This window comes from Heterodontus francisci, chromosome 9 (assembly GCF_036365525.1).
Source record: "Heterodontus francisci isolate sHetFra1 chromosome 9, sHetFra1.hap1, whole genome shotgun sequence".
Taxonomy (NCBI): domain Eukaryota; kingdom Metazoa; phylum Chordata; class Chondrichthyes; order Heterodontiformes; family Heterodontidae; genus Heterodontus; species Heterodontus francisci.
Window position 1 is genome coordinate 34,471,814 of NC_090379.1, and position 22,786 is coordinate 34,494,599.

The window sequence follows — 22,786 nt, forward strand, 5'->3', positions numbered from 1 at the left end:
AAGGGGTGCTGATTGGTTGGAAAGCCAACTCTGGTCAAGGCGCTGCCATGGAGAATGCACCATGGAGCTATTGTCCACCATGCTTTTGTTGAATTCAAAAGAGGCTCAAAGCCTGGATAGGTTCCTTTTGCCTGTTGAAGACAGGTCCCTTCATATGAATATAAATATATAGCTTCCAACGAGGGTAAGTAAGCCACATTGCAAGCCCGACTGATCGTAATCTTAAGTTGGTTGGTGTAATTCGTGGCACACTCGGGATTGTTCAGCAAGTGCTGTCCAATTGGGGAATCCCATCTAACGTTTGACATTATGTTCTGAGTTTTGCAACCCTGGCTGGTTGAGTACGGTCAGTATTCTGCCAAGTGCGAACAGCCAAAGGGATATGCTGTTTAATATAACCTGCCAGTCGTTGGAACATAAGGCCTATATATCTGGCATCGTACTGGCATTGAAATTCATATACCACGTTACTCATTTGTCTTTTTGGGTTGACAACAGCATCCTGTTAGTGGAAAATACCACTCTGATTGCTACTGAAAAGTAGCAGCATGAAATGGCTAGCTTCACCTGTTGCTCAAATTTTTGAGATACCTTGCCCTTCCAGGTTAGTTTGAGGTAGACTGGGCACTATTCAGATCTGAAAGTGGCAGCCTTAGGTCAAATCATGAGTGTGCGTGATACACAGACAGCAGTGATCTAATCTGGGTAGCCTATCCCACAGGATAGCTTTAATGCACCCTGTTTTTCAGTGTCACATTTAACCCCAAGATGAGCTTCCGATCTCTTATTAGTGCCATCACTAAGACTGCCTATTTCCACCTCCCGTAACATCGCCCATCTTTGCCCCGTTTCAGCTCATCTGTTGCTGAAACCCTCATCATGCCTTTGTTACCTCTAGACTTGAATATTCCAACGCACTCCAGGCTGGGCTCCCGCATTCTACTCTTAGTAAACTTGAGGTCATCCAAAACTCTGCTGCCCATATCTTAACTCGCACCAAGTCCAGTTCCCCTATCGCCCTATACTTGCTGACCTAAGTTGACTCCTGATCAAGCAACGTCTTGATTTTAAAATTCTCATCTTTGTTTTCAAATCCCTTCCTGGCCTCACCCCTCCCAATCTCTGTAATCTCCTCCAACCCCACATACCTGCACTCCTCTAATTTTAATCACTCCACTATTGGTGGCCATGCCTTCAGTTGCTTAGGCCCCAAGATCTGGAATACCTTCCCTACACCTCTGCCTCTCCACCTCGCTTTCTTCCTTTAAGGCACTCCTTAAAACCTACCCACTTGACCAAACTTTTTGTCATCTGACCTTATTTGTTTTATAGTGCTCCTGTAAAACGTCCCAAGGCGCTATATTACATTAAAGGTGCTGTATAAATATAAGTTGTTGGTTCTCATGGTAATGATGCAGAAGCGGGAAGAGAATCCACTGCTGAAGGTGCACACCTAATTCTGTGATTTGGAGTATGTGAATTTTGGTATTTCTTGCTTGATGAATTTTCTTTGGAGCACAGTAGACAGGCAAGTGAAAGGATGGAACTGAGCTTGTGCAATACACAGGATCAAACACACTCCTTTTTCTCCCTTCTCTTTCTCCTTTCTATTCTATCATTTTCTCATGCTTTTTCTCTTTTTCTCACTATCTCTTTTCACCTCCCATCTCTCTCTCCCTTTATCTCTATCTTTCTTTATCTCTCTTTATCTACCTTGCTGTATCTTGCTTCTCTTTATCCGGATTGCAGTACAAAGTGAGGCATGAGCTTTCCGAAGGGTTGAAGGGAATGCAGGGGACTATAATGCAGCAGTGAGTAATACCGGGTATTTCAATTTAGTGCTTTCAGTATAGGGACTTGAAATTATTTTGTAAAAGACTTGGTTTTGTTTACAAAAATATCTTCACCTTCCAAAATGCATGGACAAAATACAAGCAAAATACTGTGGATGCTGGAAATCTGAAATAAAAACAAGAAATGCTGGAACCACTCAGCAGGTCCGGCAGCATCTGTGGAAAGATGAGCAGAGTTAACGTTTCGGGTCAGTGACCCTTCTTCGGAACTTCCAATAAGTTGTTTCTAAATGATGTATTTTGAGCAAACTATAAAGCAAGCATTGTAATTTGGAACTGGCCATAGATGGAACTTTCCTTGATGTAGTGGACAAGATGATGGCCCTTTTTGTGGAAAGGTTACTTTAGTAAAACTGTTTGCCCCCACTCCATGGCATAGCACATTAATGCAGCCATTTTGTCATTTCTTCTGCACCTTGTCCCCCCACCTCCCACCCCTGCCCTGGTTCCTTGAATTCCACTTTTTTCTTTTACCCTTGTTTGATCTGTTGCCTTTTCTTTGTGGGATTATATGTATTTCAGGAAGGCTTTTCTCCTTTATTCTTAACAGTTTTAGGAAAAATCTAGTTCCAGATCTTCTAACTTAAATGGATTTATGAATAGCTGTCATCATGTTTTGCATACGTAACTCATTCGTTTACTGGTATGTTTAATATTTGATCTTAATAAGTGAGGAGTTGGTGATGGACTAGCTGTTGGCAAGCCTAAATCAGCCTCAGTAAATTTGATTGCATTAAGTTTGAGTTTTCAGCCTTGTGGTTTTTCTCAGATTGGAAACTTTGCAGTTGGCAGATGTAGAATATTGTAGAGCACTTGGGACCTCATTTTAAAAGTTGTAGTTTTAAACTGCTAGTAATGAGAGGATGAACCCATCCATCGCTAACTAAATAAGTTAAGGATGATATCAAATTGAAAGAAAAGGCAGTCATTAGAAAGATTAGTGGTAGGCCAGAAGATTGGGAAAATTTTAGAACCCAGCAAAGGATGAATTAAATAAGAGTATGAAAATAGATTGAGAGTAAACTAGCAAGAAATATAAAAACAGACAGTAAGAGTTTCTAGGAGTATATTTAAAAGGAAGAGATTAGATAAAGTAAATATTGGTCCCTTAGAGGATGAGGCTAGGGAATTAATAATGGGTAGCAAGGAAATAGAGACTTCGAATGTTTGTTTAGTTTATGTTTATGTTTAGAGATACAGCACTGAAACAGGCCCTTCAGCCCACCGAGTCTGTGCCGACCATCAGCCACCCATTTATACTAATCCTACACTAATCCCATATTCCTACCACATCCCCACCTGTCCCTATATTTCCCTACCACCTACCTATACTAGGGGCAATTTATAATGGCCAATTTACCTACCAACCTGCAAGTCTTTTTGGCTTGTGGGAGGAAACTGGAGCACCTGGAGGAAACCCACGCAGACACAGAGAGAACTTGCAAACTCCACACAGGCAGTACCTGGAATTGAACCCGGGTCGCTGGAGCTGTGAGGCTGCAGTGCTAACCACTGTGCCGCCATATTTTGTATTTGTCTTTATGGTAGAAGACAGCAAAAGCATCCCAATGATAGTAGAAAATTGAGGCAAAAGGGAGGGATAAACTTAAAACAATCGCTATCACTAAAGAAAAAGTACCTGCCAAACTAATGGGACTAAAGGCTGACAAGTCCCCTGCTCCTGATGGGCTGCATCCTAGGGTCTTATAAGGAGTGGCTCCAGAGACCGTGGATGCATTGGTTATAATCTCCAGAATTTAGGCAACTTTGGAAAAGGTCCCAGCGGATTGGAAAAGCGTTAATGTAACACCTCTATTCAAGAAAGGAGGGAGACAGAAAGCAGGAAACTTTAGGCCAGTAGCCCGTCATTGGGATTTGTATTATAAAAAGGAAATCACGTTTGACCATTTTATCAGAGGATGTAATGAGCAGGGTGGATAAAGGGGAACTAGTAGATGTAGTGTATTTGGATTTCCAAAAGGTATTTGGTCAGGTGCCACAGAAAAAGGTTACTGCACAAGGTAAGAGCCCTTAGTGTTGGGGGTAACATATTGGCATGGATAGTGGATTGGCTAACTAACAGAAAAGCAAGTCGGGATAAATGAGTCATTTTCAGGTTGTCAAACTAACTAGTGGGGTGCCACAGGAATCACTGCTGGGGCGTCAACTATTTACAATCTATATTAATGGCTTGGATGAAGGGACCAAGTGTACTGTAACCAAATTTTCTGACGATACTAAGATAGGTAGGAAAGCAAGTTGAGAGGACACAGTCTGCAAATGGACATGGATAAGTTAAGTGAGTGGGTAAAAATTGACAGATGGAGTTTCATGTGGGAAAATGTGAGGCTTTCCACTTTAGTAGGAAGAATAGGAAAGCAAAATATTTAAATGTAGTACAGAGGGTTCTGGGTGTCATTGTACATGAAATACAAAATTAGCATGCAGGTACAGCAAATAATTAGGAAGACAAATAGAGTGTTTGCCTTTATTGCAAGTGGGATGGAGTATTAAAGTAGAGAAGTCTTGCTACAGCTCTACAGGGCATTGGTGAGACCATACCTGTGCTGTTTACAGTTTTGATCTGATTTAAGTAGGGATATACTTGCACTGGAGGCAGTTCAGAGAAGGTTCACTAGGTTGATTCCTGGGATGAAGGGGTTGGCATATGAGGAAAGTCTGAACAGGTTGGGTCTATACCCATGAGCATTTAGACATAGAAACATAGAAAATAGGAGCAGGAGTAGGCCATTTGGCCCTTCAAGCCTGCTCCGCCATTCATTAAAATCATTGCTGATCATCCAACTCTGTAATTTGTTCCCGCTTTCGCCCCATGTCCTTTGGTCCATTTCGCCCCAAGAGCTTTATCTAATTCCTTCTTGAAAACATACCATGTTTTGGCCTCAACTGCTTTCTGTGGTAGTGAATTCCACAGGCTCACCACTCTCTGGTTGAAGAAATTTCTCCTGATCTCAGTCCTGAAAGGTTTACCCTGTATCCTTAGACTATGACCCATGGTTCTGGACTCCCCCACCCCCACCATCGGGAACATCCTTCCTGCATCTACCCTGTCAAGTCCTGTTAAAATTTTATAGGTTTTTTTTTAGTTGAGATCCCCTCTCACTCTTCTGAATTCCAGCGAATATAATCCTAACCGACTCAATCTCTCCTCATATGTCAGTCCCACTATCCCAGGAATCAGTCTGGTAAACTTTCGCTGCACTCCCTCTATAGCAAGAACATCCTTCCTGAGATAAGGAGACCAAAACTGCACACAATATTCCAGGTGTGGCCTCACCAAGGCCCTGTACAATTGCAGCAAGACATCCCTGCTCCTGTACTCTAATCCTCTCGCTATGAAGGCCAGCATACCATTTGCCTTTTTTACCGCCTGTTGCACCTGCATGCTTACCTTCAGCGACTGGTGTACGAGAACACCCAGGTCTTGTTGCATATTCCCCTCTCTCACTTTATAGCCGTTCAGATAATATGCTTTCCTGATTTTGCTACCGAAGTGGATAACCTCACATTTATTCACGTTATACTGCATTTGCCATGCATTTGCCCACTCACTCAACTTGTCCAAATCACCCTGAAGCCTCTCTGCATCCTCCTCACAACTCACCCTCCCACCCAGTATTGTGCCATCTGCAAATTTGGAGATATTACATTTAGTTCCCTCATCTCAATCATTAATATATATTGTGAATAGCTGGGGTACTAGCACCAATCCCTGCGGTACCCCAGTAGTCACTGCCTGCCATTCGGAAAAAGACCCATTTATCCCTACTCTTTGTTTCCTGTCCGCCAACCAATTTTCTATCCATCGCAATACACTACCCCCAATCCCATGCGCTTTAATTTTACATGCTAACCTCTTATATGGGACTTTGTCGAAAGCCTTCTGAAAGTCCAAATAAACCACATCCACTGGCTCCCCTCATCAACTCTACTAATTACATCCTCGAAGAATTCTAGTAGATTTGTCAAGCATGATTTCCCTTTCGTAAATCCATGCTGACTCTGTCCGATTCTACCACTGTTCTCCAAGTGCTCTGCAATAGAATCTTTGATAATGGACTAGAATTTTCCCCACTACCGATGTCTGGCTGACTGGTCTATAATTCCCCGTTTTCTCTCTACCTCCCTTTTTAAATAGTGGGTTTACATTAGCAACCCTCCAATCTGTAAGAACTGTTCCAGAGTCTGTAGAATCTTGAAAGATGACCATCAATGCATCCACTATTTCTAGGGCAACTTCCTTAAGTACTCTGGGATGTAAATTATCAGGCTCTGGGGATTTATCAGCCTTCAATCCCAACAATTTCCCCAACACCATTTCTTTACTAATACTGATTTCCTTCAGTTCCTCTCTCTCACTAAACCCTGTGTTCCCCAGCATTTCTGGTATGATATTTGTGTCCTCCTTTGTGAAGACAAAACCAAAGTATGCATTTAGTTAGTCAGCCATTTCTTTGTTCCCCATAATAGATTCCCCTGTTTCTGACTGTAAGGGACCTACATTTGTCTTCACCAATCTTTTTCTCTTCACATATCTATAGAAACTTTTACAATCAGTTTTTATGTTCACATAAGCTTACTCTCGTACTCTATATTCCCCTTCTTAATCAATCCCTTTTTCCTCCTTTGCTGAATTCTAAACTGCTGCCAATCCTCAGGTCTGTATTTTCTGGTGAATTTGTATGCCTCTTCCTTGGATCTAATGCTATCTCTAATTTCCCTTGTGAGCCATGGTTTGGCTACCTTTCCCATTTTACTTTTGCGCCAGACAGGAATAAACAATTGTTGCTGTTCATCCATGTGCTCTTTGAATGTTTGCAGTTGCCTATTCACCGTCATCCCTTTAAGTAATGTTTCCCAATCCATCATAGCCAACTCACGCCTCATACCTTCGTAGTTTCCTTTATTAAGATTCAGGACCCTAGTCTGAGAATCAACTACGTCACTCTCCATCTTGATGAATTCTGTCATATTATGGTCGCTCATCCCCAAGGGGCCTCTCGCAACTAGATTGTCAATTATTCCCCCCTCATTACACAGTACCCAGTCTAGGATGGCCTGTTCTGTAGTTGGTTCCTCAACGTATTGGTCCAGAAAACCATCCCGTATGCACTCCATGAATTCCTCCTCTACGGTATTGTGACTAATTTGATTTGCCCAATCTATATGCAGATTAATGTCACCCATAATTACTGATGTTCTTTTATCGCATGCGTCTCTAATTTTCTGTTCAGTGTCATTCAAAACATCACCACTACAGTTTGGGGGTCTATATACAACGCACAAGCCACTGACCACCTCCAGGCGCTTACCCATTGTCTCCCGAGACGAGGAGGCCAAAAAAGAAGATACAACCCCCACTAATGTTTTTTGCCCCTTTAGAAGAATGCGAGGTGATCTTATTGAAACAAACATGTTTTTGAGGGGTAGATGCTGAGAGGATGTTTCCCCTCTTGGGGAAATCTATAACTGGGGGCATAGTTTCAGAGTAAGGGGTCTCCCATTTAAGACAGAGAAGAGGATGAACCTCTCTTCTGAGGGATGTAAATCTTTGGAATTCTCTACCCCAGAGAGGTGTGATGGTCATTGAATATATTTAAGACTGAGATAGATATATTCTTGAACTGTAGGGGAGTCAATGATTACAGGGAACAGGCAGGAAAGTGGAGTTGAGGCCAAGATCAGATTAGCCATTATCTTATTGAGTGGCAGAGCAGGCTCGAGGGGCTGTATGGCAAGAAATATCTTGTGCTCTTGTTGATCTTGAGGGCTTCATTTATTAATGTCCCTGTGGGTTCATGCAAAGTATTTTTAAAACCTGTTTGCCAATTAACTAGAATCTAAAGGATTTTCCCGTTGGGGTAAGACTAGCTGAAGTACATTGAGGGGACAGTTTGAAAACTGAGTTTCCAGAGGTTCTGGGACTTCCATTGGAACTGTTTCAAATTATCCACTGCATACCACTTGGCCTTGTGCTGACGAAGTGGGATCCAGTTACAGTGACAACCTGTATCTTACATAACATCTTCAATGTAATAAAACATCCAAGGCGCTTCACAGGAGTGTTAGAAAGCAAATTTACACCAAGCCATGTACGGAGATAATGGGGCAAATGACCAAAAGCTTGATCAGAGGTAGGTTTTAAGGAGTGTCCTAAAGGAAGAAAGGGGTAGAGAGACAGAGAAGTTTAGGGCTGGAACTCCAGAGCCTAGAGCCTTGGCAGCTTGAAGGCATAGCCACTAATAGTGTAGCAATTATTGGTATACCTTACTAACAAAGCATGTTAGGCCATAGGTTGATATCATCATCTAATTTTTGGACTATATTCTGATGCATTATTCTAATTCATAATGACTCTGTTTCTTCTCTGACAGGATATCATCGCTGGTGTACTTTACAGCATCTTAATCCTAGTCATCTTCCACCCAGCAATGGACCTAATTGACAACTTCAACTTAACCTATAAGTATGCCCCTTTGTTCATCATCAGCCTTCACCTAGGAATGGGTCTCTTCTCATTTACCCTTGACACATGGAGCACATCTCGTGGTGACACTGCTGAGATTCTAGGCACAGGTGCGGGTATCGCTTGCGCATCGCATTTCAATCACATGTTTGGCATATTGCCAGACCCTCCTCTTGATGCTCTGCCATTTTCTCCCCCAGCAATTACATTTAATCTTATTACAAGAGCTTTTCTGCGTTTTGCAGTTGGGGTGGTGGTCCTGTTACTGACCAGAGCAGTGCTGAAAGCATGCACTATCCCTCTGGCCTGTAAGATATTCTCTATTCCATGCACTGACATCCGTCAGGCACGGCAGAGGATGGAGGTGGAACTTCCCTATCGTTACATGACATATGGAATGGTAGGATTTGTGGCCCTGTTTCTGGTTCCCTCCTTATTTAATTACCTGAATCTCTCTTGATGGGAGGGCAAGGTCTTTTTGACAGAGCTATTAATTGGAAGCAGGAATGCAAAGTTTTAAATGGGAGTGTTCTAAATCGGTTACCTGTTCTGCCCATGCCCTTAAGCAGACATCTGTTTGGCCACATACAAAGCCTGTAGTTGCCTGAAGAGATTGCTGAGGTATGACCACAAATTGAAGAAGTTGGCTTTTCCTGTGTCCAGATGGAAGATTTCTGAGAGGAACCTTCTGAAAAGTAAATGAGGAGAAGGAACTCCTAACGGTTATGAAAATTCTTATTAAATTCCTGCAAAAGCTGATTAAATCTGTGCAGAGTGAGTACAAGTCTAATATAGTAATAACAAAGACTCAAGTTTCAGGTATCTAACAGCTTATTCAATTGTGCCTTTTAGTTTATTGCATAAGAATTGCTGTAATTTCAGCAATGATATCATAAATTTTAACTGCTTCAGATGAGTGTGCAACTTTTTTCTGACATTCCTTTCTACACCTATTGGTGGTTTAGAGTCCGATTAATTGTTTAGGTTTGGGCCACACTCTTAATTTGCAACTGAAATGTACTTTCCAAGTACTGCAATTGTAAAAGTGTTTTATCTGGGCACTGAATTTTTTTTAAATACTTATTTTTTTAGTTTTGGTTAGTCCGATCTGTTTTTAAATGCAAGGCCTGGCGTATTAGGATACAAGATGCCATTAACTTTGAGATTCTGGAATTGGTAACATTGGATTCAGTGCTGTTGATATACAAGCGTGTCCCTTGTGTTCAAATTTTCAGCCTGAGACCTTCTTGTTAAACAGGTATTGCTTATGTCCCATATTTTAGAGTCCACATAGGATTTGAGACTCTCTTCCCATTATAAAGAGAGGATAAAGTACTGGCCACTATGAAACCAAAATTATAGTTCCCATGTTGAAAGTTGGACCTAGTTCTAGTAAACTGTCCTCTAATGGCACAGCTCAATGTAACATGAGTTACAATAAAAGATTCTCCAGTATGTGAAGCCTGTATCGAGCTCTGAGCTCAGTTATAAGGCAGTGGTTTATCTTTTGGATGTCTTAAGACATTGATAAAGAAAACCTGTGATTTTTCCATTGATTCACTGCCATATCTCGTTCAATGTAGCTGCTGCAGGTTGAACGATGGGAGACGCTTAAATAATGAGGGTGCAGCAAGAGTTGATCCAGATTTGGGGACTAGGCATTGCTGCATGGCTACAAAAAAAAAGCTGGTGATATCCCTCACTGAAATAAACCATGGTGATGGCTTGTTTTTCTGCATGGCTTTGCAGCTTTGCCCAATGTAATACAGGATATGGTGAATCTGCCACCGTATGTGGGGAAACTGTTAATCTAAAAATCTCTTCTAATGGGTGAAGTCCTTGGCATCCCTATTATGTGGCTTATGTTATCATGAAGGGTGTGAAAGCTACCTTCATTTGAATGTTATTCGATAGAAACTATACAATCTATCTTTCTAGGAGGGTGAATATATTAGTTGAATTTTATATTTTCTGTATTGGGTGCTGCAGTTTGAACCTTTCCCAGTAGGAATAACATGCTCCCACAAAAAGGTACTTTTGCAATGTATCTGTTCTCAGCCCCAGTGTTTCATACCATTTTTCCTCCCGAGACAAAGGCAGCATTTTTTTTAAAAAGTGCTTTGTGAAAGTGGCTTGGACGACTTGCATAACTACTGATTATTCTTAAGTGACAGGAACTCAAGCTGTGCATGTCAGCAATGCAGTATTAATCACAACCACGCTATCACTAAATTTAAACAAAAATTGTTTTCATCTGCAGTATGAAAATTCCTTTCCAGTTTTCACCACACCCTGTAGCATTCGTCCCCATAGCAGAAAGCCCAATAGGAAGAATGCTGTGCCTGTTCCCTTCAAATATTTACCATTCTCTAATGTGTGGAGGAGTTGCTGGTTGTATTTGATTTATAAGTGTGTTAGTTCGTCTGCAGTAATAGCATGTCACTCTTAAGACTGGCTGTATCACAACACTGCATTTGAACTGGCCATAAATTCTCATTTCAATCTCACCTTAAAATCAGGTATTCTAGTCTTGCCTCAACATAGGCTTCTCTACCACTGTACCTGCTGATGTGATGTGTGCTGCAGATAATTGTTGTCTTGTTGCAGACTCGCTGCAAAAACTCACGAGAATTTTTTAAATCCTAGATTTTAAGGATAGCCAGAGTTTTGTTGGTGCTGCAAATTTCCCTTCTAGTTTCAGTGTTGGGTTCAAGTTTATTAGTTATAAAAATCTGTTTCTCAAGGCTGTGAAACATTGAATCTGTTACCAACCTCCCCTCTACCATACTCCTTTGCCTTTTTCTGAAATGACAGTCAGCCCTATTTTCACTGATTTCAGTTGATATAGAGCTGCATTATGTCCTGTAGGTGAGTTTAGGTCATGCTAGAGAGGAAGCATTCTGTGTATCTTATGAGTGACCATGAAGGGTTCTAGTGGAAAATGCATTAAAAGTCACTGAATACTTCTCGCATTGGACTTCCTGTTGACTGGATCACATTGGTTTCCAGATTGAAGATATTTTACCTCACTTGTGTGTTGAGCTTCTAGAGTGTTGGTTACAAAAAGTGTAGTTGCTGCACTTGATAAGTGTTTTTGCATTTATGTAATTTGTCTTGGGGCAGTGCATCTTACTCATACTGTGTAATTGTTACAATCACAGACATGAAAAAGATTCTGCTGACCCTGTTTACATAAAGTCTAACTTGGGATTTGTTATTTTGACATGAAACTAATTTGACCTTATTAGAACCAGTGAGGTTTGCTTACTTTCATAGATCAGCAGTATTCCATATTATTGTATAGGAGCCCATTCTTTCTCCTGTACAATTCCATTACACTCTGTAAGTATAGCTAAGGGGCTCGTAGTCATTGGTATTACTGTACTCCTGAGGTAAATTGAAGGGCGTAACATAGAGAAGAGATGGGAAGGAATAATTAAAGCAGTTCTCTAATACCTTTTCCTGTGAAAACCAAACAACCCCTTTGATTTTGATACCTGGCTAAAACCATGAAGAAATCTTTGTTTGGATATGACTGATATAGATTGCTACACCGTACATTGCGACTGTACTCACCAACTATGCTGCAATATTTTTGGATCGTGTAGGACATTTGGTGAATTGGGAAGTATTTGAACATATGTACATTTAGGTTCCAGTTTAAACGTTTTTACTTTTATGAATTAGCATATTGGTTTATTTCCCCTCTTTCCACCCCGTACCCTGCCCTCCCCGCCTCCCCCAGCCAAGAATGTATCTTATTTTGAAAGCTGTAAAGCCACTTTGTCCTTAGTGGCTTTTCATCTTTAAAAATGTAAACCTGGTTTTAATTGATCATGTGTCCTCTTTTAAGCTTTTCCTTCCCTGGACAACTTGCATTGTTTGCTGCCTGAGAGGAAAGAGTTATGAGACAGCATATTTATTTAGAAGCTTCTATCCTACTACAGTGACATTGATCATTAATCACAAATTAATTTTGTCTTCCTGTATTAATATTAAATAGACATCTGCAAATTGCAAGAAGACATTGAATTGTCTTTAGAGAAAAGCACCTGAGCTTCCCTAGATTTTAACAAAGTATTTTTCTCCTTTCCCAGTGGCAGCTCAATGGTTAAACATGCCATGTACTGTCATTTTGCCATTGGAACTAGAAAGGTCTCTGGTTCCATCCCTGCATTGTGACGAGTTAATTATTTGAGTTGGAATGGCAACAAGGACGTTGCCATTGGTCGTCTTGTCATTGGAGTTAAAGAAAGGAAAGTTGGCTTAAATCCAGTTTATTGATCTTGGCCATCCAGTGAGCTCCAGTGGAATGAATGCATGGAACTTGGACAAGATCAGACCTGACTGATGGAGCCCACTGTACTGTGGAGTAATGTGCTGACACACTGTCTAGGCCCAAATATTACATCTTTCCCCCATTACCCTAATGCTAATAAAGCTTACAGGGCAAACTCTGTAATGTCAGTTGCTCTTTTAAAAGTGCGCACACATGATCTCTTTGATCAGTGCTGTTAGGGCTAAGTCTTTTTAAGCAAGGATCCTCCAAAAGGACATATGCTGATTCTGTTGAGTGTTGAGCATTTTTGTCCACTCATAACATTAAATGGTGTTTTGGTTATGATATATAAAATACCCACAAGTAGTTCTTTAAGCAAGGATTGATTGCTTTATATAACAGCATGGTGTGTCTCCCTTCATAGGATTGTGCTTTTTTTTTGTTTGTGTTTATAGTGATTGGGTCATGGAAAACATGTTTAAATGTGCATTATTGGTTTAATGCAGTGAGATCCATGGATATGTCATAAACTATATTTGAGACTATATGAACAATCCATCCTAAGCCTGGAACTCATCAGATTATTGTAGTCCAATACTCCTATTGGTGCTTATGCACAATGAATCTATTGGAATATGCCCTCCCTATTCATCGCACACATCTGTACATGAGGCTCATAGGAATTTGGGGAACACAAAAGTGTTTGAATTTTTTTTTTTAATTTTTGAATGTTATAACCAAAGTAGATTGCCTGCATCATTTTACAAAATGGAATTGTGGAACTTAATGAATTCAGAAGCAGCATAGAATTCTCCTGCTTGCACATTAACAACAAACACACTTTTTGACTATTGAAAGATCTGACCTGCTTTTAACACGTCTCTATTTGGACACGAAGGAAGGGTTTCGTTTCGCTTTTCGATGATGCATGTTGTAAAGTAGAATTAGAGAACTGATTGAAACCAAAGAGTGTTTCTTAACTCATTCTGGGAATTTAAAAAAAAAAATAGGAACTGTATTTGAAATTTTATTTTGAAGTATTACAGTCCTTAGTTAAAAGAATATTTTGGGTGAAACATGTCATTTATTAAAGCACTAAATGCAATTCCTTTGCTTATTAACTAACTGATTTAAGATTCAGCATGATGTACAGTTTTCTAAAGTTAAATCTAAGGTCAGTGCAAGATCAGTGTTCTTACACCAGAGCTTGCTGAATGCTCATCCAATAATGGAGCCTCCCTCGACCTAATTCCGCCCACCCCACCTCCCACGCGCGCGTGCACACACACACACACGAGAATTGCCTACCAGTTGAAACTGCACGGGCATTGTGCTTCCAAAGGATTTGGTTTGCTGGGATAAATCTCCTTGCAAATTGCGTAAAGGTGGTGGTGGCAGACACAGGAGATCTGGAAAGTGAAAGCCACACATAGGAGTGGCCTGTGGGGAAGTTTCGTACTAAGGTGGGATCACACTGGCAAACAGTGAATTCCTGCAAAAAGTTCTGTTTCTAAAGAATATGTTCACACCTGCAGACTGTCCATGTAACTCATTCATAAGAGCCCTTGTCATTTCAGCTGACTGATTAAAACGCAGTGAGAGGGATTACACAGTTGTGGAATTATTTGTGGACTCTTGGTACAATAATAAAGCCTTTTAATGCCTTGAATTGGAGTGGTTGTAGGAATTGTCTGTTTTCAGAATATACAATTGTCCTTTTAATCTTTGTTTGAACAATTCACAAAGTTTGTGGACTTTTAAATAAATGCATTCATTGTGACATATGTTTCAGATTGTAATGTATTCATATGGATGTTATTGAACGTAAATGGATTTGTGAATTCATGAGACCACTCAGAACTCAGCAAAAATGCATGATAAAATCCTTGTGTTCACTATGCCAGAACATCTGAGGTTCTTTTGAACAAGACCCATGAAGGGATTAATATTAACCATTTGCTTCCTTTACTTTTTCATCATTGTTTGCTATTTACTCTTTGATCAATGTTAAACTTCTCAACCTCTAATTTTTCTATCAAGCAAGTTAAAGCTTTTCACATGATGACAGTTCCTCTCTCTGACACAACTTTTGTGCTAATGTTCTTGGCTGTTAACCTTTAAAGTAATTCAGTTGTAAACTGTTAATAAATAGGGAGATGTTTTGTTTTTTCTAAAGTCTGGTTTCTAGATTTTTTTTTAAAATTCAGGCTGTTGGAAGTGCTAGCATTGCAATTTAAGAGATGGTCCATTCTAGCCCAACTACTGTGTGACAAAGTCCTTTAGCCCAGCTGAGCATAACCTATACTAGCATAACCTATACATAGAGGAAGTCGTCGTGTGTGGTATGACCTGATTGTGGTCTTCTAAGTAATTTACATTGCAGTAAACTATCTGTTCAAAGAATATTTCTTAGGAGCAGAGTGGGGAAGAAAGGTACTTAGAAAGACCATATCTTAAAAACATGGTACGGATTCTTGGTTGGCATATATCCATAGCAGAGTTTGAAAAACAGAAAGACAAACAATTGTCACAGGTATATGAAGTGACTGAAGAGTAAATGTACTGGTAATTAAATATGTTTAATGATTGTTGCTATTTGAATGTTTAACAGTTACAAATAAAGGTGCATTGCATTCTTTTACTTTAAAAAAAAAAGTCAAACAAAAGGATGTTTTAAGAAGCTATATTAGTAGCAGTAAAACAGTATTAATTTTTTTTTGGTCACAAGCATGTGTTTGTTTTTTCCTTAAACTCTTCAGATTTTTTAAATGTTGGTTTTCAGATCATAATCTTCTACCTTGAACCCTGTGGCTTTAAATATTGTAACAGTTTGTGTGTTAATCATTGATTTTTTTCCCATCCTCAAACAGTGTTAGCTCTGCTGGTCAGCAATGTCTTGTATGTGACGCAGCTCACAATTCATTTAAAAATTGCAGTTTGCACTGAGCTTAAAATAAAAATTAAAATAACAATGACTCTGTGAACTTTTTCAATATTTTCAATGTTTTTTTTGAACATTAAAGTGCTGCCAAAAGTACTCCTTGGGTAAAATGATAATAGAATGGGCGGCGCAGTGGTTAGCACTGCAGCCTCACAGTTCCAGGGACCCGGGTTCAATTCTGGGTACTGCCTGTGCGGAGTTTGCAAGTTCTCCCTGTGACCGCGTGGGTTTTCGCCGGGTGCTCCGGTTTCCTCCCAACGCCAAAGACTTACAGGTGATGGGTAAATTGGCCATTGTAAATTGCCCCTAGTGTAGGTAGGTGGTAGGGAATATGGGATTACTGTAGGGTTAGTATAAATGGGTGGTTGTTGGTCGGCACAGACTCAGTGGGCCGAAGGGCCTGTTTCAGTGCTGTATCTCTAAATAAATAAATAGAACTTTTCAGCTGGTTACGTTTTTATCTTTGATCAGCTCTCAGCAGAAGTGCCCAATAGTATAGGCAAACAAGTAGTCATCAATAGTGACTTTATTATGGAGCCAGCGTGCATAGTAAATTAAATTTCTCACTCACACTGAAGGTACAAGTAATTAGCAATATACTTCAACATTCTACTGGTTTTGTTGACTGCTGCTCTACGTTGGCTGGATGTGTTAAGTCTGGGTCTCCTTCAGCTTCTTTCTTGTTCATTACAATGGACAGTATATTCTCACTGTCCTGTTCTTGAAGGAATTTCTGGAAAAAATAAATTGAAAGTCCACACAGGCGGAAGACTTTTTTTCAAAGTTGCCAAAGTGTGATCATTGGGCGGAGTACTATAAACACTACTTATCCTTTTGGAGCAGCAATGACTACCTCTGCTTTAACTAGAAACTGTGTAACAGTGGGTTAGAATGGGGTTCGATGAGTGTGCATCTGCTTGTGGGATTTTGAAAATTTGAAATGACCAATGTTCTCCAGTCGCTTCTGACCATCGATTTTTAAAATGCTTGAGGTTTTAATTTCTCAACATAACACCACAAACTTTGCAACATTAAGGCATTCTACCTCCTGCATTTGATCAGAACCAAGTTCTGAACACGCGTAGATATTTCTAACCTTTTTATTCATTCCTGGAACGTGAGCATCGCTGGCAAGGCCAGTATTTATTGCCCATCCCAAATCGTCCTGGAGAAGGTGGCAGTGAGCTGCAGTCCATGTCGTGTAAGTACACTCACAGTGCTATTAAAAAGGATATCCTAGAGGGGTCAAGGACAGAATCTATTTGTCTAGAGCTAAGGAACAAAAAAATTACATTGCTCAGTGTAGTCTATAAGGCCGCAAACTAGTGGAAAAGATGTAGAGGAACAAATTTGCAAGGAAATTACAGAAAGGTACAAGAATTAGAGTAGTTGTAATAGGGAACTTTAATTATCCAAATATAGACTGGGATAGTAGTACGTAAAGGGTAGGTAAGGGTCAAGAGTTCCGAGAGCGTGTTCAGGAAAATTTTCTACTGCAGTATGTTTCTAATCCAATGTGAAAGGAGGCACTGTTGGACATGGTTCTGGGGAATGAGGTGGGCTAAGTGGATCAAATATTGGTAGGAGAACATTTAGGGGGCAGTGATCATTGTATCATAAGGTTTAGCTTGGCTATGGAAAAGGACAAAGAACAATCTAGAGTGAGAATTAACTGGGGGAAAGCCAACTTCAATGGGGTAAGAATGGATCTGGGGCAAATGAATTGGAATCAAAGGTTGGCGGGAAAAAGGTAGCTCAACAGTGGGCCTTCAAAGAGGAGATAGTTCAGGCACAGTCAAGGTATATTCCCTCGAAGGAGAAAAGTAGGGCAAATAAAGCCAGAGCTCCCCGAATGACGAAAGAAATGAGATGCACATGAAGAAAAAGTGTACTTATGACTGATGTCAGGCGGATAATAGAGTGGCGAACCAGGCTGATAAGAGGTTCAGAGGGGAAATGAAGCAGCAAAGAGAGAGTATGGAGAGACTGCCAGCTAACATAAAAGGGAATCCCAAAGTCTTCTATAGGCATATAAATAGTAAATGGGTGCTAAAAGGTGGAGTAGGGCTTATTAGAGACCAAAAGGGGGATTTACACATGGAGGCGAGGGAATAGCTGAGGTACTAAAAGAATACTTTGCGTTTATCTTTACCAAGGAAGATGATGCTATCCAGGCTACGGTGAAAGAAAAGGTAATTAATACACCAGAAGGATTTAAAATTGATAATGTATTAGATAGGCTATCTACACAAAGTTGATGAGAGCAGAAGGTGACAGTGGCGTAGTCGTATTATCACTGGACTAGTAACCCAAAGACCCAGGGTATTGATCTGGGGACATGGGTACGAATCCCACCACAGAAGGTGGAATTTGAATTTAATTAATAAATCTGGAATTAAAAGTTAGTCTAATGATGGCCATGAAAGCATTGTCGATTGTTGTAAAAACCCATCTGGTTCACTAATGTCCTTACCTGGTCTGGCCTACATGTGACTCTAGACCCACAGCAATGTGGCTAACTCTGCCATGCCCTCTTCAATGGCCTAGCAAGCCACTCAGTTGTACCTAACCGCTACAAAGTCAATAAAAAGGAATGAAACTGGACGGACCATCCGGCATTGACCTAGGCACTGGAAACCACTGGCAAACCCAGCCCTGTCGACCCTGCAAAGTCCTCCTTACTAACATCTGGGGGCTTGTGCCAAAGTATCGAGAGCTGTCCCACAGACTAGTCAAGCAACAGCCTGACATAGTCATACTCACAGAATCATACCTTATAATGTCCCAGTCACTGCAATCACTATCCCTGGGTATATCCTGTCCCAGCAGAGGTGGTGGCACAGTGGTCTACAGTAGGGAGGGAGTTGCCCTGGGAGTACTCAACATCGACTCCGGACCCCATGACGTCTCATGGCATCAGGTCAAACATGGGCAAGGTAACTTACTGACTACCACCTACCGCTCCCTTAGCTGATGAGTCAGTACTCCTCCATGTTGAACACCACTTGGAGGAAGCACTGAGCGTGGCAAGGGCACAGAATGTACTCTGGGTGGGGGACTTCAATGTCCATCACCAAGAGTGGCTTGGTAGCACCACTACTGACCGAGCTGGCCGAGTACTAAAGGACATATCTGCTAGACTGGGTCTGCGGCAGGTGGTGGGGGAACCAACACGAGGGAAAAACCTACTTGACCTCATCCTCACCAATCTGCCTGCCGCAGATGCATCTGTCCATGACTGTATTGGTAGGAGTGACCACCGCTCAGTCCTTGTGGAGACGAAGTCCCGCCTTCACATAGAGGATACCCTCCATCGTCTTGTGTGGCACTATCTGTGCTAAATGGGATAGATTTTGAACAGATCGAGCAATGCAAAACTGGGCATCCATGAGGCGCTGTGGGCCATCAGCAGCAGCAGAATTGTACTCGACCACAATCTGTAACCTCATGGCCTGGTGTATCCCCCACTGTACCATTACCGTCAAGCCAGGAGACCAACCCTGGTTCAATGAAGAGTGCAGGAGGGCATGCCAGAAGTAGCAAGAGGCATACCTCAAAATGCGGTGTCAACCTGGTGAAGCCACAACCCAGGACTACGTGAATGCCAAACTACATAAGCAGCATGCAATAGACAGAGCTAAGTGATCCCATAACCAACGGATCAGATCTGAGCTCTGCAGTCCTGCCACATCCAGCTGTGAATGGTGGTGGACAATTGGAGGAGGTGGCTCCACAAATATCCCCATCCTCAATGATGGGGGAGCCCAGCACATCAGTGCAAAAGATAAGGCTGAAGCATTTGCAACAATCTTCAGGCAGAAGTGCCGAGTTGATGATCCATCTCGGCCCCCTCCTGAAGTCCCCAGCATCACAAATGCCAGTCTTCAGCCAATTCGATTCACTCCGCGTGATATCAAGAAACGACTGAAGGTACTGGATACTGCAAAGGCTATGAGACCTGACAATATTCCTGCAATAGTACTGAAGACCTGTTCTCCAGAACTCGCCGCACCCCTAGCCAAGCTGTTCCAGTATAACTACAACACTGGCATCTACCCGGCAATGTGGAAAATTGCCCAGGTCTGTCCTGTACACAAAAAGCAGGACAAGTCCAACCCGGCCAATTACCGCCCCATCCGTCTACTCTCAATCATCAGCAAAGTGATGGAAGGTGTCATCAACAGTGCCATCAAGCAGCACTTGCTTAGCAATAACCTGCTCAGTGATACCCAGTTTGGGTTCCGACAGAGCCACTCAGCACCTGACCTCATTACAGCCTTGGTTCAAACATGGACAAAAGAGCTGAACTCAAGAGGTGAGCTGAGAGTGACTGCCCTTGACATCAAGGCAGCATTTGACCGAGTATGGCATCAAGGAGCCCCAGCAAAACTGGAGTCAATGGGAATCGGGGAAAACTCTGCTGGTTGGAGTCATACCTAGTGCAAAGGAAGATGGCTATGGTTGTTGGAGGTCAATCATCTGAGTTCCAGGACATCACTGCAGGAGTTCTTCAGGGTAGTGTCCTAGGCCCAACCATCTTCAGCTGCTTCATCAATGACCTTCCCTTCAATCATAAGGTCAGAAGTGGGGATGTTCGCTGATGATTGCACAATGTTCAACATCATTCACGACTCCTCACATACTGAAGCAGTCCGTGTAGAAATGCAGCAAGACCTGGACAATATCCAGGCTTATGCTGATAAGTGGCAAGTAACATTTGTGCCACACAAGTGCCAGGCAATGACCATCTCCAACAAGAGAGAATCTAACCATCTCCCCTTGACATTCAATGGCATTACCATCGCTGAATCCCCCACTATCAACATCCTGGGGGCTACCATTGACCAGAAACTGAACTGGAGTAGCTATATAAATACCGTGGCTACAAGAGCAGGTCAGAGGCTAGGAATCCTGCGGCGAGTAACTCACCTCCTGACTCCCCAAAGCCTGTGCACCATCTACAAGGCACAAGTCAGGAGTGTGATGGAATACTCTCCACATGCCTGGATGGGTACAGCTCCAACAACACTCAAGAAGCTCGACACCATCCAGGACAAAGCAGCCCGCTTGATTGGCACCCCATCCACAAACATTCACTCCCTCCACCACTGATGCACAGTGGCAGCAGTGTGTACCATCTACAAAATGCACTGCAGCAACGCACCAAGGCTCCTTAGACAGCACCTTCCAAACCTGCGACCTCTACCACCTCGAAGGACAAGAGCAGCAGATGCATGGGAATATCACCACCTGCAAGGTCCCATCCAAGTCACACACCATCCTGACTTGGAACTATATTGCCGTTCCTTCACTGTCGCTGGGTCAAAATCCTGGAACTCCCTAACAGCACTGTGGGTGTACCCACCTCACATGGACTGCAGCGGTTCAAGAAGGCAACTCACCACCACCTTCTCAAGGGCAATTAGGGATGGGCAATAAATGCTGGTCTGGCCAGTGATGCCCACATCCCATGAATGAATAAAAAAAAAGAAATTGTGGAGGCACTGCCCATAAATTTCCAGTTGTCTTTAGAGTCTGGTGGTGCCAGAGGACTGAAAAATTGCAAATGTTACACCCTTGTTCAAAAAAGGATGTAAAGATAAGCCTAGCAACTACAGCCCAGTCAGTTTAACTTTGGTGGTGTGGAAACTTCTAGAAACCATAACTTGGGACAAAACTAATAGTCACATGGACAAATGCAGGTTAATTAAGGAAAACAGCATAGATTTGTTATGGGAAAATAGTGTTTAACTAACTTGCTGGAATTTTTTGAAGGGGTAACTGAGAGAGTTGATGATGGCAATGCTGTTGATGTGATGAACATGGACTTCCAAAAGGCATTTGATACAGTGCCACACAACAGACTTGTGAGCAACGTTATAGCTCATGGAATAAAAGGGATGGTAGCAACTTGGATACAAAATTGGCTGTGTGATAGGAAACAGTAGTGGTTAATGGATGTTCTTTGGGCTGGAGGAAGATTTGTACTGGAGTTCCATTGCTCTTCCCGATATATATTAATGACTTAGACCTTGGTGCACAGAGCACAATTTCAAAATTTGCGGATGATATGAAACATGGAAGCATTGTGAACTGTGAGGAGAATAGTGTTGAACTTCAAAAGGACATAGACAAGCTGATGGAATAGGCGGACGAGTGGCAGATGAAGTTCAATGCGGAGAAATGTGAAGCAATTCATTTTGGTAGGAAGAACATGGATAGACAATATAAAATGAAGTGTACTACTCTAAAGGGGGTGCAGGAACTGAGAGACCTGGGATTATATGTGCATAAGTCATTGAAGGTGGCAGGTCAGGTTGAGAGCGTGGTCAATAAAACATACAATATCCTAGGCTTTATTAATAGGAGTGTGGAGTACAAGAGCAAGGAGGTTATGTTGAACTTGTTTAAGACACTAGTTGGGCCTCAGCTGGAGTATTGCGTTCAGTTCTGGGCACCACATTGAAGGAAAGATGTGAAGGCATTGGAGAGAGTGCAGAAAAGATTCATGAGAATGCTTCCAGGGATGAGGAACTTCATTTACGAAGATAGATTGGAGAAATAGGCACTGTTTTCCTTGGCGGAGAAGGCTGAAGGAGATTTAATAGAGGTATTCAAAATCATGAGGGGTCTGGACAGAGTAGACGGTGAAACTGTTCCCATTCATGAAAGGATCAAGAACAAGAGGGCACAGAGTTAAGGTAATTGGCAAAAGAAGCAATGGCAACGTGAGGAAAAACTTTTTCATGCAGCAAGTGGTTAAGATCTTGAATTCATTGCCAGAAAGTGAGGTGGAGGCAGTTCAATCAAGGCATTCAAAAGAGAATTAGATGGCTATCTGAAAAGGAAGAATGTACAGGGTGGTGGGGAGAAGATGGGGGAATGGCACCAAGTGAATTGCTTACTCGGAGAGCCAAATGGTCTCCTTCTGTGCTGTAACAATTCTGTGATTAGGGAGTGAGTTCCAGGATTTTAACCCAGTGACAATGAAGATGTGATGATATAGTTCAAATCAGGTTGGCGTGTGGCTTTTAGCGGAACTTGCAGGTGATGGTTATAGACTTATACAGCACAGAAAAAGGCCCTTCGGCCCATTGTGTTTATACCGGCCATCAAGCACCTGTCTATTCTAATCCCATTTTCCAGCACTTGGCCCGTAGCCTTGTATGCTATGGCGTTTCAAGTGCTCATCTAAATACTTCAAATATTGTGAGGGTTCCTGCCTC

The 22,786-nt window shown here is 41.8% G+C and overlaps 1 protein-coding gene across 1 annotated transcript in view; it reads left to right on the forward strand.

The window, feature by feature from the left end:
• sgpp1b (sphingosine-1-phosphate phosphatase 1b) overlaps positions 1 to 10,445 on the forward strand; it is a 62,600-nt gene extending 52,155 nt beyond the window's left edge. Inside the window, exon 3 of the mRNA XM_068038768.1 lies at positions 8,249 to 10,445. Coding sequence (XP_067894869.1) covers positions 8,249 to 8,800 — 552 coding nt within the window. The 3' untranslated portion in view covers positions 8,801 to 10,445. The remainder of the gene's footprint in view (positions 1 to 8,248) is intronic.
• Positions 10,446 to 22,786: the final 12,341 nt, after the last annotated feature.